This window comes from Dromiciops gliroides, chromosome 2 (genome assembly GCF_019393635.1).
Source record: "Dromiciops gliroides isolate mDroGli1 chromosome 2, mDroGli1.pri, whole genome shotgun sequence".
In the NCBI taxonomy this organism is placed as follows: domain Eukaryota; kingdom Metazoa; phylum Chordata; class Mammalia; order Microbiotheria; family Microbiotheriidae; genus Dromiciops; species Dromiciops gliroides.
In genome coordinates, this window is record NC_057862.1 from 72,005,096 (window position 1) to 72,022,447 (window position 17,352).

The window sequence follows — 17,352 nt, forward strand, 5'->3', positions numbered from 1 at the left end:
TGGGCAATGAAACAAGAAAGTAGAGAAGCCAGTAGAAACAATGGACTTTCTTTATCCCATTTGCTTAGATCAGAGACCCAATTCGACCTCCTCTATACAATAAAAACTTGAAAACTATATTTTTCTGTCTATAAATACCTTGGGAGAAGTTAAATTGTGCAGTGGATAGAGCACCCAGTCTGGAGGCAGGAAGACTCATCTTTCTGACTTCAAAATCTGGCCTCAAACACTTCCTAGCTATGTGACCCTGGGTCACTTAACGCTATTTAGCTCAGTTTCCTCAAATGCAAAATGAATTGGAGAAGGAAATGGCAAACCACTCCAGTATCTTTGCCAGGAAAACCCCAAATGGGGTCATGAAGAGTCAGACAGGACTGAAAAATAAATAACTGGATCTGATATTTTCTGATGGATATCTTAAATCAATTGGATTAACTTCTTGGATGACTGGTTACAAATCAACATTCAGTCATTAAGACCACTTAAAAGGAGGATTCAGTTGAATAGAAGTCAATTCAGAGACAAAGCCTGTACTAGGGAGATAATATACACATGGGTACTTACATATGCATATATGTATACACATATACATACACATACACATATATGTGTATGTATATACACTATTATTAAAACAGTCCTGGAGGGGCAGCTAGGTGGCTCAGGGGATAAGGCACTGACCCTGGATTTAGGAGGACCTGAATTCAAATCCAGCCTCAGAAACTTGACACTTACTAGCTGTGTGACCCTGAGCAAGTCATTTAACCCTCATTGCCCTGAAAACAAAACAAAACAAAACCAAAAAAACCCAGTCCTGACCATCTCAAAGAGGTATGGCATGCTTATGACTGTGTCTTGCAAATAATGATCATATAGTCCACTCATGTTAAATGAATTCCTTTTCTTGCCTCCCACATTTCTTGACTAATTGGTGTTTTAGCTACGGTAGATCTAAAGTGGATAGTTCTCCACAAAACCTCACCCCCAGCTCCTCTGGTCTAGCTAGGCAATAAAATATTTACAATTAAGTTGAAAGGAAGAAGAAGAGTACTTTTTTGCTGGTTATCTTACTTTTACTGAGCAGTAGCCTAAGAAATGGGAAGAAGGTTTGCCTTAAAGTCAAGAAGACCCAAGTTCAAATGCTGCCTCTGACAAAGACTAGCTAAGTGAATGTGCACAAGTCCTTTGACCCCTTAGTCCACCAGACGAGTCTCTAAAACTATAAAATTACAGAGGAGCTGCTAACTTAATAATAGAGTTTCCATAAGATTCCATGTCCATGAAATCACAGGTCTGAAACAAAGAAAAAAAGTAAATTTGTTCCTACCAAGGACAAAATTACCCAGCTGCATATAAATAACCTTCATGATGATTCATCTTACCAAATAAAATAAATGCTCCTTGAGGGAAGGGATTATCTCACTTTTTCTGTTTAAATCCCCAGAGCTTCATAGACAGTAGAGACCTATTAAATGCTTGTTGAATGATCAAGTTGTCTCCCCTTTGTCACTCAGTTTCTCCTAGCAGGAGAACTATCAGAATGATCTACATTTCAATATTCCCTCTACCCCAACCCCAGCTGAACACCGAACATGAAAGCAAAACACCAACCTCCTGTTTCTTAGAGTCTTTGAGTTTCTCATGACACTCTTAACAAGGGTTGACCATTGTAATCCAGCACTTCTTGCTGGAGTTGGAGTTGGAGTCCTTATCTAACATTGAGAGATGAGGTTTAGAAATTGTTAGCCCATCTATTCGTTGAAGTCCCACTCTACCAGAAAAGGGGTGAGAGGAAAGATGAAATGTTGAAATATTTTTGCATGGGATGGCTGGAACCACAATAAAAAGGCAAGTCTGTATTGTATTAGGATCCAAACTGAAGTCTTCTTTGGAAGACAACAAACTTGGGAAAACTGTAGGAATAAATCATGGAGGCCTGTTGGCCACAATATTTTGTATTTTCCAGGGTGACTCATAGTTACAAAACCCATTAACCCATAATGAGGAGATCCTGGTATTGTTGGCACTCATGGAAGAACACAACAAACTTTATTGTAGTGGAAAGGAATTAAATGGCATGTTTTTGCTTGGCAAACCAACAGGTGTGTTCAATTAAAAACAAACCTACCCTTTAAAAGAAGGTTTCTTAAAAAAACAAAGTTAACCAGCTTTTGAATAAAAACAACTAAGAGGAGAGTATACAGAAAGAAATGTTCTGACACCTTAGGATTAGTCTTAGACTACCCCTGTCCTCTTTTCACACTGGTTGGTTTGGGGAAGAGTGGGCATAACCACTGTAATAGCCTGTTCAGACAGAACTGCCAAGAGAGATTTAAGCAGATGGGGTTAAATGGTAAACACTGACTTCCACTGGTATTTGTCAATATCAACACAGCTTTGGTGAAACCAAAACTGCATTCTCTTCTATTTCACAAACTGTGAGCAATGTTTCAAGGTGCCAGGAAAATATCCCACTGCACAGACTCAAGCTCTTAGGAATGAATTAAATAGCAACAATCTCTGTCTACTAACTCATTTAATCTTTACAACAATCCTGTGAGGTAAGTGCTATTATCATCTCAATTTTATAGATAAGGAAACTGAGACACACAAAGGTTAAGTGAATTGCTCATGTTACACAGCTAATGAGAAACTCAGACAGGATTTGATCTCAGGTCTTCCTAATTCTGAGTCCCACATTCTTTCCACTGTTCCATCTAGCTGCTCCTGACCCACTGGTTGCAGATTCCTCCCTCTACCACCCAACTAACTGAGATGTTTTAAGTTGTGGGCAGGCTAGCCCACAACAAGATTGCCCAGGAACATGTAAGACATTTCATATAAATGGTAGGATGCTTCTATAGTCATAGCTCATCTCTCTGGGAGCAAGATGAACTATGGTTTCTAGTTTAAGCCCAGCTACTGCTGGCTTCTCTGGCTCCATCTATGGCCACTTCAGAATTCACCTTCCTGTCATTTCATGTCATGTGCTCAGTCTTAACTCCCCATCTGCAGCCTTCCTTGCTCATTCTACCTGTCCCAATCAATCAATAAGCCCTTAATAAGTATCTACAGTGCTAGGCATTATGCTATGTGCTGGGGTAAAACAGTCAACAATCCTAGCACTAAAGGAACTGACATTCTGTGGGCAGGATCTTAATCTGACTATCTCCTGTCCCTGTCTCTGCCCGGGCTTCCTGGTCTCAACTCTTGCCAGTCTAATCCTCTACCTGGAATATTCATTATTAATTCCTGCCAGTCTGACCTTACCTGGCCCCAGCTGTGCCCTTGGTCATACCTCAAGATAATCCCAGCTAAATCTAGCTAAGGTCCAGGGGATGGTAGGGGGAAAAAAGGACCTCCAAGAACAAGCACAGCTGGAGATGACTTCCAACCATATCTAACAAACACTTGCAGAAGTACCTTCTCTGTCCAAGGTTCTGAGGATGAAAAAACAAACTAGAGAATTGTCCCTGACCTTTAAGGTGTTCACATTTTACTGGGGGGGGCGGCGGAGAAGTACAGCATAGAAACAGATACTGATACACATGATCATTTGAAAAGAAGGGAGATGGGGGCAGCTAAGGTGGCGCAGTGGATAAAGTACTGGCTTTGGATTCAGGAGGACCTGAGTTCAAATCCAGCCTCAGACACTTGACACTTAACTAGCTGTGTGACCCTGGGCAAGTCACTTAACTCTCATTTCCCTGCCAAAAAAAAAAACGAAAGAAAGAAAGAAAGGAAGGAAGGGAGGAAGGAAGGAAGGAAGGAAGTGAGACAGCACTAAGAACTAATGAAAAAAGGAAATATTTCCTATTGGAGGAAGCATTTGAGCTGAGCCTCAAAGGAAGTGAGGAATCCTAAGAGGCAGAGACAGAGATAGGAGATGGGGAGGAATGTATTCTACACAGAGAAGACAACCAGATACAATGGCATGGAAGTAGGCTGTGGAGAGAGAAGTTTGGGTAAAAGCAAGTAAGGCAGGCTGCAACATAGAGGGAATAATGCATAATAATAAATCTGGAGAGGGAAGATGGAGCCCAGATTGTGAAAGGCTGTCACTGCCTAGCTGAGGGGTCTGTATTTTATCTTAACAATAATAAAGCCCCCTCAAATTCTTGAGCAAGACAATGAGCTGGTTGTACTTGTGCTTTTGGAAGATGATTTCAGCTTTTATGTGGAGGATAGATTGGAGAAGGGGATGCCTGGAATTTGGTGAGTCTAATTAGAAGATGAGTTGAACAATCTAGGTAAGAGGAGATGAGGGTCTGGGTAATGTGAGTCACTATGTGAATGGAGAGGAGATATGATGGAGCCAGGAGCATTTCTCCAAGTTTCCTTACACTGGAAAATCTCTTTTCCTCCCTCCATCTCTTTATTCTATTTGTAAACCTGAACACCATCTCCCCTTCTCCCAAATTGTAAATTGACTAATAAATATGAATAGTTTCAAGGCAAAGGAAGTAGAATATTTTGAAATGAGTGTCATCAACCATGAAGACCCTTGAAAGCACCTAAAGTCCCATCAGCATCTCCACAAGTCTTACCTACCTATTCATCTTCCATCTGTTAAACCTGATTATCGTTAAAGGTTGGAATTAAAGATCAATAAACAGAATACCCATTTCTTGTTCATAGGAACAAAGATTCAAGGCTGGAAGGAGTTTTAGAGTTCATCTGTTCTAAATTCCTAGATTTTAATGCTTTTCATTTATATCTAATTACTAATATTGCAACAGCCTGCACACATTAATGGATTGTATCCACATCACTGGAGGGAATGCTTTTCCATGTAGAATATCCCAGATCCATCTGATTACTTGAGTATTGCAACAAGACAATTGTTTCCTACTATTTATCATTGTAAATACATTATTTTCCAGCCACATTTGGCACATAGTAGATCTTTGTGGGCTAACCTGAGATAATACCCACTATTTAAAATACTGTTTTAAGAGAAAGTTGTTTTGAAGTCCAAGCTAACCAAATTTTGGAACATAAAGTACTTGCCAAATGCATTTGAGAGTATACTGAATCCAAATTAATCAAACATACAGCTGTGACCAGGTGTTAGCTGAGAGCATATGTTCTACTTTTTTTAAATCAAGAAATCAAGTGGTCCCAACTTAATTATTCCTAATTCTTTCACTTTATTTTATTTATTTATTTGATTTCATCAAAATGGTAGTCTACTCACCAGCACAGATTGAAAGCTCTCTGCCTAACTGGAAATGGCATTTGGAAGAAGATGTATTCCCTTAAACTGAATATGTTATTAATAGCACCTACAGGTCACGCTTTTCACCAGCAGCACATGGTAGGCTTTTTTTGATTGTTTGTTTGTTTGTTTGTTTGGGGGGAAATGAGGGTTAAGTGACTTACCCAGGGTCACACAGCTGGTAAGTGTCAAGTATCTGAGGCCAGATTTGAATTCAGGTCCTCCTGAATCCGGGACCAGTGCTTTATCCACAGTGCCACCTAGGTGCCCCCGGTAAACTTTTAATAAATGCTATTGCTTTGTATAGACAACTTAGCAATTCTTCTTAGGTACCATAATATACAATGGATGACAATGGATGCTGTTTGGAGTTTATATTTTCAAGCAGGTTCATACTGGGCAGATTTGGACAGAGACGATCATACCTCAAGGGCTGATGCTGTTAGATACAAAGTCAAGGACACCTAACATAATTTCTGGGTTTTGAGCCCCCAGGTAAGTTAAAGTTGACCTAGCTCTCAGCAGTTCCAAGCTCCCCCATCCATGACCTTCTCTGCTGTCTGATACTTGGGCACCCTGTTAACTTGAGAACCCCTTTAACTCTCCTAGCAACCCCTTTTAGCCTCAGTCTGAAAAAATTAATAAGACTCAGCAACTAATTAGATATTTGGGGTAAGAGAAAAATACAAAGTGGATTGTGAATTTCTGAATGTGTATTAGGATAAAAATGAATACAAATAGAGGAGTCAGGTAAAACATATTCTAGAAGGAAGGCAATGAGGCTTTGTTTTTTTCATTGTTTGTTGGTTGGTTGTTTGGTTTGGGGTTTTCTTTTTAGGCATTCAGTTTGAGAAGCCCACAAGATGTATAGGTAGAAGTGGGGTCAAGCAATTGGAATCAGTGGGCCTGGACCTTGAAAAAGAGCCACCAGCATAAAGAACATATTAGACACTGCAGAAGCAGATAAAATTGCCAAAGGAAATACCATAGAGAGAGGAGGAGGAGAAGGCCCGGCACAGAACCAAGGGCTGTAGCCACACTTAGGTTGGAAGGTAATGACAAGGAGGCAGCCAAAAAAGGAAAGAAAGACACCACCAGAGAAGCAGGAGAAGACGTGGGCCCGTAGAGTTGCCAAAGACACATGGGCCTGTTTGGTGCTCCTCCCGCTTCTCCCTCCGTGCCTTCTAACTGGCTGCACCCCCCCCCCCAAGCTTGGAATGTCCTTCCGCTTTGCCTTCACCCCTTGGCTTTCTTGGCCTCCTTCAAGCCTGAGATCAAATACCACCTCCTACGAGAGACCTTTCCTGACCAGCCTTTCCTCTTTCATGATCTTCCAATAACTTTCTTTTTTTTAATTTCCAATAACTTTCTATATATTTTGTATATAAATGGCTAATTTCATGTTCATATCCCCCATCAGAATGTGAGCTTCTTGAAGGCCAGGCCTTATTTTTTGCCTTTCTTAGTATTCCCACTGCTTAGCACTGTGACTAGTATACAGTAAGCTCTTAATACTTATTGACTAAGAAGCCAAGGAAGAAAGGAATTCTGAAAAATATGTTGCTGGTCATTGTTCAACTGTATTCACATCATCCCTTGGAAATCAAAGGGATGAGAAGCACCTCAGCCTCAAATGCTACTTCCTCTAGCAGTCTGTCTGTAGTGGGATAAAGTTACCCCTGAATCACTATGGTTTGTGTTTTTTTTTTTTTGTTTTTTTTTTTTGCAGGGCAATGGGGTTTAAGTGACTTGCCAAGGGTCACACAGCTAGTAAGTGTCTGAGGCTGGGTTTGAACTCAGGTCCTCCCGAATCCAAGGCTAGTGCCTTATCCATTGCGCCACCTAGCTGCCCCACTATGGGTTTTTTAAAGAGCTGTGTTTTACCAGGAGGCAAAGTGGCTTCACCTACCTTTCTGGACTTAACCTAAGGTTCAGTTACAAACCTAACACTTCCACCCCCAGCCAGAGAAAAGATCTTGTTTGATTGCCATTACCTCTGGATTTCCTCTTGTTAAGCAGAGACTGGCAGAGAATGATCAGCGTGAAGAGAAGGACGCTGAGGATCCCGATGCAGCATACAAGGACAGCATACATGTAGAGATCTGAAAAGAAATGATGAAGAATGAATGAACGGACCTGAGGAGGCTAAGAGACACCATCTCCCCACCATGAGGGGAAGCTCAATTTCAAAGTTTCTGAATGAAGCATCAAAAAGAGTGGGGATATGTGTATATGCATGTATATGTATGTTTGCGTGTACACACATGTGCATATACAGGAACATATATACACATATATTACAAAAGTTTTAAACTAAATCCATGTGTGTTTACATACATGAACATGTTGCGTGTATAAATTTGTTATATATGTATATGTGTGCATACATATAAACACACATATATGTTAAATATTTGAAGCTTAAAACTACCTACAGAATTTTAGGATACCTTATCCATGGGTGTATATTTATGATGCTTATGTCTATATGTGTATGTCTATGTGTATTCCTGAAATTCCTATGGCAGTTTTAAGCTTTAAATATGTAATATATCTATGTATGTGTATATGCAATATGTAAAATGTGTCTAAATTCCTGCTAATTATAGTTACAATATATAATTAGAATAAAGGCACAAAATGCAGAACTCAAACGTGTTTGTATTGACATCATTCTCTCTATTGCAGCCCTGAAGATAAACAATAAGTGGGTTTTCAGAATTGATCAGAGTTAGAACTGAGACATAATAGCACAGGTATGTTTTATGACCCCATTGCAATGAAAATCTCAGAAATAGTGGAGATGTGGGGGCAGCTAGGTGGTGCAGGGGATAAAGCCTTGGATTCAGGAGGATCTGAGTTCAAATCCAGCCTCAGACACTTGACACTTACTAGCTGTGTGACTCTGGGCAAGTCACTTAACCCTCATTGCCCTGCCAAAAAAAAAATTCAAAAAAAAAATAGTGGAGACTTGTAAGCTGCAACTGCAGGGCAACAAAATACTAACTTGAAACACCATAGGAATGGAGTAGTTATGGTAAGGAGACAAGTCAGCAGCCTGAGACAAAGAGAAGAGTTAGAGCCTCTAAGCATTGGCCTTTAAAGAGCAAAATCTAACCAGGAAAGTATTTCTGGAGGCATATGGAAGGCTCTTACCAGGCAAGATTATTCAAGGCAATTTGCAAAACATGGTCACAACATCTTTGATGAAACAAACGCCTAAGAAATGTCTATTGGTTACATGTCTGCCAGTACTTTGGGGATATACTATGGACACCAAAGGAACATGGGGGCTTTGAATTCTAGTCTAGCTTTACTTTTAGGAGGGAGAGAGAACCCAAAGTGGATTAAGCAGACAAGAAGGATAAAGGCTAGCTCTAAAGTTTAACCATTTTTAGCATTTTTATAGCCATTTAGGGGTCATCTGTTGGTACCTCAAGCTAGAGATTTGCCCAAAGTCACAAAAATAGGCAAAGGCAAGAACAAAATCCTAGCTTTCTTGTACTCTTTGCCTTCTATGACAGGATCTAAGATGGAAAGATCATTGGACCTAGAGATGGGAAGGATATCGGAGATCATGTAGTCCAAGACACTCATTTGCCCAATGAGGTTTATTAACATCCATTTCCATGATTCTGTTAGTGTGGGAATCCTCATGTTACTTGTGGAGGGTGTTTGCTCCCTTTTCAAGGGAAAAGGACCAAGGATCCATATACTGGCTTTGCTAGCCTAGGTGAGAAGTGACAGACCTTCTTTTGTCCTAAGTAATCTGACTTCATAGAGTTAAAAACAAAGCCTTACAAAGCTGGTTCAATTCAGCCAAAAAACTGGGCCTTCCTGGATATGAAATGCCAAATAGATAATTTGATGGAATTGTCCCCCTTTCCACTGGTTGTTTTGGAACCATAGAGACAAGGCCAGAGTGTGTAGGTAGTGAGGGGAAAGTCAGTACCCTAGGGCCAGGAAGGAGCTGATGAACACAAGAGAAGACTGTTTCGGTGGCAATGTCAAAAAGCAGTCTGGTGGGGGTGGGGGTGGGGTGGGAATCTTTACCCCTTTGCCCAGAACAACTCTTGATGGACAATAGATTTATTTTCCCCTCTTGCTGCCAACCAACTCTCCTAAATCAGTTCATCTCTGTTGGAGCACAATAGAGCTAGGCTACTGTCACTTTGTCTGGACTATAGAGTATGGGCCCATTAATCAGAGAACACTCACAGAGAGTGCTCTGGCCTTCAGCTATAAGTAAGTTCTTGCTCAGTTCCTAGCTGGAGCAACTTTTTTTTTTTCAGGGACAAAGTCAGAAACCAAACAAATGCTCCACCCATCACTACCCCCAGCACGGGAATTCAGCATAGGGTAGGGAATAGAGCATTGGAATTGAAGTCTGAAGACATGAATTCAGCACTTTCTGGAGCTAAGACTTTGCAAAAAAAATTAACTTTTCTGAGCCTCAATTCCCTAATCTGTAAGATGGGGATACAATATTTACTCCACTTTCTTCGTTATGTCATTGTGAACTAATTCATATAAAATGCCCTAAAAACCAGTGGGGGGTAGGGGACAGCTAGGTGGTACAGCGGATAAAGCACCCGCCCTAGATTCAGGAGGACCTGAGTTTAAATCCAGCCTCAAAAACTTGACACTTACTAGCTGTGTGGCCTTGGGCAAATCACTTAACCCTCATTGCCCCACAAAATAAATAAATAAATAAACTAATTAATTAATTTTTTTAAAAAACCACCATGAAGGGTTATACCGACATAAATTGCTATTATAAACAGCATTAGAACAGCAACATTTTAATATTATTATCCACCCTCTAGGCTTAACATATGTTTTCTTGAATGATACCTATAGGATTGAATAAGACACTTGAACTTCCAAACCAATAGGGCCGTGGGGTTTTCTGAGCTTGCCTTTTGCCGTCCAGGGCAATCAGTGTAAATGGAGTTTTGAAGTAACTCATTTTGGATTTAACTAAAGGATACAGTTATACCAGTAACTCATTCTCCTTTCCCCATCCTTACCTCCACACCCCCAATGCTCAGTACTTTGTTATTTATTCATTCACTGACTCCACTTCCTACCCTGTCCTTTGTCATTAATTTTCAAAGGGCACAAATGTAATTTTAAAACACAATTGCAAACAGCCATGCAGAAAATATCCACACATCACTTCCTCACTGGCCTCCCTGAAGCAGATGTTGGGCCTAGAAATTTTATACATGGATTCATGCATGAATAGCAGGAGGTTAAGGTGACAGTAACCCAGCCCCATTTCACCCCAACAGAACTGAAATGCTTTAGGGGAGTTAGTTTTTAGTAAGAAGGGGGAAAAATCTGTTGCTCAGCAACACTTGTTCTAGGCAAAGGGTTAAAGATTCCCCCCACCTCCACCCCCAGGACTGCTTTATAACATGGTGACCTAAGCATTCTTTAACCCAAAGGGCAGCAGCCTAGATTCTAACTACTTGCATAAGCCAACTTGGAAAGATCAGGAGACGGGGTTTTGCTGTCACCCAGGAATGGGAATTCCAACAATGTGACCTTCCTATAGAAAATGCCAATACCCTACATTTCAAATGTGGAAATAGAGGACATGGATGCTTGGATGAGTTCCATGTCTAGCAATGAATCCATCCCTGTCTCTTGCATTTCTTATCTAGATTGTAATATCACCTCTCTCAGGGTGAAATATTTGAGAAGTATCCCAAAGGACTCTAACATCTCAGCAAGAAAAAGTCGAACAAAGCTCTCTTTGTGCTAGAGGCTGACATCCGGCTGAGCTAAGGCCAGAAGAAGAGAGAGAGAGAGAGAGAGAGAGAGAGAGAGAGAGAGAGAGAGAGAGAGAGAGAGAGAGAGAGAGAGAGAGAGAGAGAGACAGACAGAGAGAGAGAGAGAGAGAGAGAGAGAGAGAGAGGGAGGGAGGGGAAGAGAGACAGAGAGAGAGAGACAGAGAGAGAGAGAGAGGGAGAGAGAGGGAGGGAGGGGAAGAGAGAGAGGGGGGAGGGAGGGGAAGAGAGAGAGAGAGAGAGAGAGAGAGAGAGAGAGAGAGAGAGAGAGAGAGAGAGACATATCCAGCAGCAGCAGCCTTTAGCCTTCCTATCCAAGTACAAAAGGGCAAAGGGGCCCTGCATCCATCCAGTTTGTTAAAATTAGAGTAATGATTTTGCTAGGAGTTTTACTTGGGTTAAAATAACAGAAATAAGTTGCTACTGTAAAAGTTTTAACGAGGCAGCATTTTGAAAATACCGACTTAAAAATATTAAGCAATAAATACATATTTGATTTTTTTTCTTCAAAGGCCCCTTAACTCCTGGTGGCACTAAGTTTCTTTGTAGGGAATAGAGCATAAAGTTGGTGGTTTTTGATAAGGCCTATGGTAAAATTATTTATAGGTAATACATAATATTATCAGCTATGTGGCACAGTGCTGGGCCTGGAGTCAGGAAGACTTGAGTTCAAATCTAGATTTGGACACTTACTAGCTGTGTGACCCTGAACAAGTCACTTAACCTGTGCCTGCCTCAGTTTCCTCAACAATAAAATGGGGATAATGAAAACACCTCCCAGAATTGTTATGAGAATCAAATGGCATGATAATTTTAAAGTTCTTGGTGCATAGCAGTTACTTAATAAATGTTTGTTTCCTTTCTTCTTTATAAGAGAGCATTCAGGGCCAGCTAAGTGGCACAGTGGATAGAGCACTGGCCCTGGGGTCAGAAGGACCTCAGTTCAAATCCGGTCTCAGACACTTGACACTTACCAGCAACGTGACCCTAGGCAAGTCACTTAACTCCAATTGCCTCACCAAAAGAAAATAAAAATAAGAGAGTGTTCAGTATAAACTCTACATTTTAAATGTAGACTTTTTTTTTTTAGTGAGGCAATTGGGGTTAAGTGACTTGCCCAGGGTCACACAGCTAGTAAGTGTTAAGTGTCTGAGGTCGGATTTGAACCCAGGTACTCCTGACTCCAGGGCTGGTGCTCTATCCACTGTGCCACCTAGCTGCCCCTAAATGTAGGCTTTTAAAGTGTATTCAACATCCTAATTATATTGCATTGTAGAGATAGGACTAGACCTGTGATTTCATTGATATGGTGACCTCCCGAGCGATGATACCAGTGGGAGGCAGCACTTTTTTTCTAGTCTTAGAGAACTGACTAATATTGAGTGACTTGTGCAGTGTCACCCAGCTGGTAGATGTCAGAGGAGAGACTTGAACCCAGGTTTTCCTGGCTTCAAGGCCAGTACAATCCATTCTTCGTCACTACATCTCTCTACTACACTAACTCCTGAACAAATACTTGTATTGTCTAAGTCAGTGAAGGCTTTGATGTAGAAATTAGAAGGGTTATACTGATGTATCTTCAACAGATTCAACCTATGATAAAACAAAAATTTAAGTGACACTGTGAAACTCAGCACTGTTGGGGATGTAGGGAGCAAGTATATTCATTCACTGCTGATGGAATTTCAAAGTCAGAAAACTGCTTTGGAGAAGAATCTAATGGTATTCAGTAAAAGTCTGCAAAAATAATCATAGTCTTTAACCCAATGATTCAGTTGATAGATAGATAGATAGATAGATAGATAGATAGATAGATAGATAGATAGATAGATGGATGGATGGATGGATAGATGGATGGATGATAGATACTTAGATGGATAGAAAGATAGGCAGATAGACAGATAGGTACATAGAGAGATAAATGGGAAAAAAGAATAATGCTTTGGTAGCAGTGTGGAGAATAGATTGAAATGGGGAGAAACTTGAGTCAGGGACACTTATTAGGAGATTATTGGAGTAGTCCAGATGAGATTGTATGAGGGTCTAAACTAGTATTTAGCAGTGTGAGTGGTAAAGGGGGCATGGACACAAGAAATGGTGGATCCAGTCAGTCTGGGTTGTTGGAGTAGATTTAAGTCAGATTTAGCAACTGTGCATAGGGAAGGAGTAAGGTAGATGAGGGAGACAGATATGAATTGAAGGTTGTGCACCTTGATGACTGAAAGGGTTGTAGCATCCTCAACAAAAATAGGGAAGTTAGGTTTTGGGAAAAAGATAAGTTGTCTTCTGGATGTGTTGGGTTTGAGATGCCAATGCAACATCCAACTGAGTATTTCTAATAGATAGATCTCAGAAGACTATGCATGTTAAGTCATTTTTCAGTCGTGTCTGACACTTTGTGACCCCATTTGGGGTTTTCTTGGCAGAGATACTGGAGTGGTTTGCCATATCCTCCTCCAGCTCATTTTACAAATGAGGAACTGAGGCAAACAGGGTCAAGTGACTTGCCCAGGGTCACACAGCTAGTAAATCTCTGAAGTCATTTGTAGGTCACTTGTGACCACAAAAGGGAAATGTTTCATCATAATAATTCATTGTGCCTTTTCTTCAGCCTCAGTGATTTCCAAATTGAAAGTCCCTTTGAACTTCAAATTACTTTAGAACTCTATGAGAGTCTCTTGAAAGAAAGTATGATCATGGCAAACATATTGAAGTTCTGTGGCAAAGAATTGTAGAGCTAGAGCTAGAAGGAATATTGGACACCACTGAGTACAGCCTCCAAACACATGAGTAAGCTGAGGTTAAAAAGGTTAAGCAACTTATTTGCCCAGGGTCACCCAGCTAAGAAGTGTCTGAGGCAAGATTTGAACTCAGGTCTTCCTGGCTCTAAATCCCAGCCTCTTTCCACCTAGCAATCAAGCACAATATAAATGTTATCTCATCATCACATCATTATTATCATCATCTCTAAGTCTGAAACACAGCGTTTCACACCATCTGGGAACTGCCATTTAACTGATATGTGAGTATAGGCAACAAGGAAGATAAATACAGTTGCCACAGTAAAAACGAAAACTTAGGTTCCTGACTCCTTCTCTTATCCATGGTTAGTAAAATTTGATTGTAAGGGTAATTGATACTTTACCTTCAAAAAATGCCCAGGTCTCTTTCTTTTTCTCAAAAGTGGAATCATCTGATGCTTTGAGAGAAATCACTAAAAAGAAAAAAAAGGGGGGGGAGGGGTATTAACAAAAAGCACATGAAACCTAAAGGAATATCCTTGATGCCTTCTACCAGAGTAACAGGATGGAGAGTCAATAACTAAAATAAATCTAAGCCCTTTTCCAAAATATTTGGAACACCAATAACAACAATAGCAACTTAATGTTTGTGGAAACATTCTCTTTTTTGATATGTAGTGATATCTTTGTTGTTCAGTCATCTCAGTTGTGTTCAACTCTTTGTGGCCCCATTTGGAATCTTCTTGGCAAAGATACTAGAGTGGTTTGCCATTTCCTTCTCTACCTCATTTTACAGATGGGGAAACTGAGGCAAGCAGGGTTCAGTGACTTGACCAGAGTCACACAGCTAGTAAGTGTCTGAGGCATTATATTAAGTACTGGTGATACAGAGATAGTTCCCTGACTTCAGAGATCTTACATTTATTACTCCCAATCAATTATAAGCTAAAATACCTGATTGTTGAGCCTGTTAAAAATTATCTGTCAAATAAGAGTCAGTAAGAGTCCATATAGCAGTCCAAAGATATGGGTTTAGTGACAGCTATTTTCTCAATTATCTGTAGAGGACTATGATCCAGGGCACTGAGGTTACCCAAAGTCTGACCTCTGCAGAAGTGGAGGTGTTTCTATTTTTCTATTATAATCTTTTAATTAATTATCCATCTACTTTTCTTTGAGTACCTCATTGTGAAATATGAATATTTTAATAAATTATAAACTAAAGTAGAGAATAACTACTTCTCATTTATTTCCACATTAAGTTCTGGGAATGAATGTTGGATTATATGAATTAGAAATCCTTGGCTATTCCCCTCTTCAAAACCAGTATTGGAACTCATATTTATTTAGTCCAAATAATCCACCTGAAATCAGACAAGTCAAGTCATTCCTATGCAAGTTGTCAAAGTGGTGCTAGTTCTCCAAAGTATGGATCTGGCCTGAGTTACCCTGGTTTTGCCTAATGATCAGTTTTTCCTTGCCAGAGAAAACCCAGGTGTAGTGTTCCATCTTCCTACAAGTTCAAGGTGCTGCTCCTTAGTAGACAGGCTTTAACTGGGTCTAAAAGGCAACATTTTTATTCATTTCTTTTAAGAATAACTGGGGAAATGAGCCAAGAATAGAATTCCCTCCCATACCTCTAGAAAGCAAAGCCAACTCCTTTTGACCTCTAAAATTCATTACCTCGGTAACATCTTCATGGTGGTCCATCATGAGGGATGTTAAAAGACACACTAAGAGACTCCTAAGTTTCACAAAAACCAAGTGGGCTGCCTGTCACCAAACTCCCCAACACTCAAGGCATCGTCAATCATCAAATAAGACAGTGTCAGAGGTCAAGAACGATTCAGATTTTTTTTTTCTTCAGTCTTCTGGGAACAATGCTAAAACATCACTACATAAAACAGACAATTCATGTCAGCTCCAATGTGGAAAGAGCTGAATCTGTTTTTCATAAAATGCCCAATTTGTATTAATTGTATTAATACTAATATCAAGTCTGAGGGTGAAAGTAAATATTAGGATGTATGTTATTTTTATACTACATTATACTATATAATGTTATATCATATTATTTACTTATTTATTTAGATTATATAATGAGCCAAAGCTTCCAAAAAGACTCAAACTTCTTGACAATATTGTCTCATTATCTTCTTGCACCCAAAGTATAATGGTGATAGAAATATGTTTCAAGTCCTTTTGCACTTGGACAAAAGTACAGCTACCCCACAAGGTTGTTATGAGGGCTAAAGAAAGATCATGTATGTAAAGCGTTTTGTTGTTGTCAGTCATTTCAATCGTGTCTGACTCTCTGTGATCCCATTTGGGGTTTTCTTGGCAACGATACTAAAGTGGCTTTCCATTTCCTTCTCCAGCTCATTTTTGCAAACAAGATAACTGAAGCAAACAAAATTAAATGACTTGCTCAGGGTCACACAGCTAGTGCATGTCTGAGCACAGATTTGGAGTCTTCATGAGTCCAGGACTAGCGCTCTATCTACTGCACCACCTAGGTGCTCCATAAAGTATTTTACAAAATTTAAATGGCAATATTTGGAAGTTTCAGAGTTGGAAGGAATTCCTCAGAAGCCACTAAGTTCAACACATGCTGAGGGAAAAAACCTTCATTTCAAAATGCTCCACAAGTGGTCATCCAACCTTTGCTTTTAAGTCTTCCAGAGAGTGGGAACTCACTACCTCCCAAGGGAACTCATTCTCCTTTTAAATAGTTCCACTCATTAGGAAACTTTTCTTTGTATCATGTAAGTTTCACACACCATTCCTAGCTCTGCCATCTTGAGCCAAGCAGAGGAAGTTGAATCCCTGAGACAGTCTTTTAAAGTCCTTGAAGAGCTAATCCCCATGGTCTATATCAGCCTTCTCTTCTCCAGAGTAAGTAACCATGCACATTTCCATTAGGTCATTCATAAAGGGCATGGACTTGGAAGCCCTTCATCAATCTAAATTCTTACTCCAGAAAGTGTCCAGTTTATCAATAGCCTGCCTAAACAATGATGTTCAGAACTGGAAACAGCCCCTCAGATACGTTTTTCTCTGATGTCCAAGATCCTATTAACTTTAGCTGTCATATCACCCTGCTGACACTTAGGAAACTTATGGTCCACTAACCTCCCCAGATTTTTTTCACATCCATAAATGTAAACTATTTCTGTAGTTCTTTACTTGCCAAGAGATGCCCGTATGTCTGAGTCATATTTAAACTATTGAATCTGATAAAAGAAGAGGATCCACCCATAGCATAAGGACAGGAGTCCACCTTGAAGTGGTTCTACTGCTGGGAAGGTCCACTGGAGAGGGAATTATTTCAGAATGCATTGACACCGTGTATATTTGCCAATCTCCTCTTCCCTTCAGTCAGATGTGTTGGACAGAGGAGACAATATTGGGAAAACAAGAGGCAGAGAAGATGTCTGTAGTGTTCTTGGGCACCAAAGGAGGGAAACTAAGTCAGTGGCTCCTATCTCATCTTTCATATTGCAATCTGTTAAGGCCAAACCTCATTTTCTTCCTTTTTTTCTTTTTTCTTTCTTTTCTTTCTTTCTCTTTTCTTTTTCTGTTTTTGGTGAGGCAATTG

At 40.1% G+C, this 17,352-nt stretch overlaps 1 protein-coding gene across 3 annotated transcripts in view; it reads right to left on the minus strand.

Moving 5' to 3' along the window:
• VSTM4 (V-set and transmembrane domain containing 4) overlaps positions 1–17,352 on the minus strand; it is a 107,828-nt gene that overhangs the window by 52,919 nt on the left and 37,557 nt on the right. For all 3 annotated transcript variants that reach the window (XM_043985508.1, XM_043985509.1, XM_043985506.1), the window contains exons 3-4: positions 14,159–14,227; positions 7,213–7,320 (exon numbers count right to left, since the gene is read on the minus strand). In XM_043985508.1, the coding sequence (XP_043841443.1) occupies positions 7,213–7,320; positions 14,159–14,227 (177 nt within the window). The remainder of the gene's footprint in view (positions 1–7,212; positions 7,321–14,158; positions 14,228–17,352) is intronic.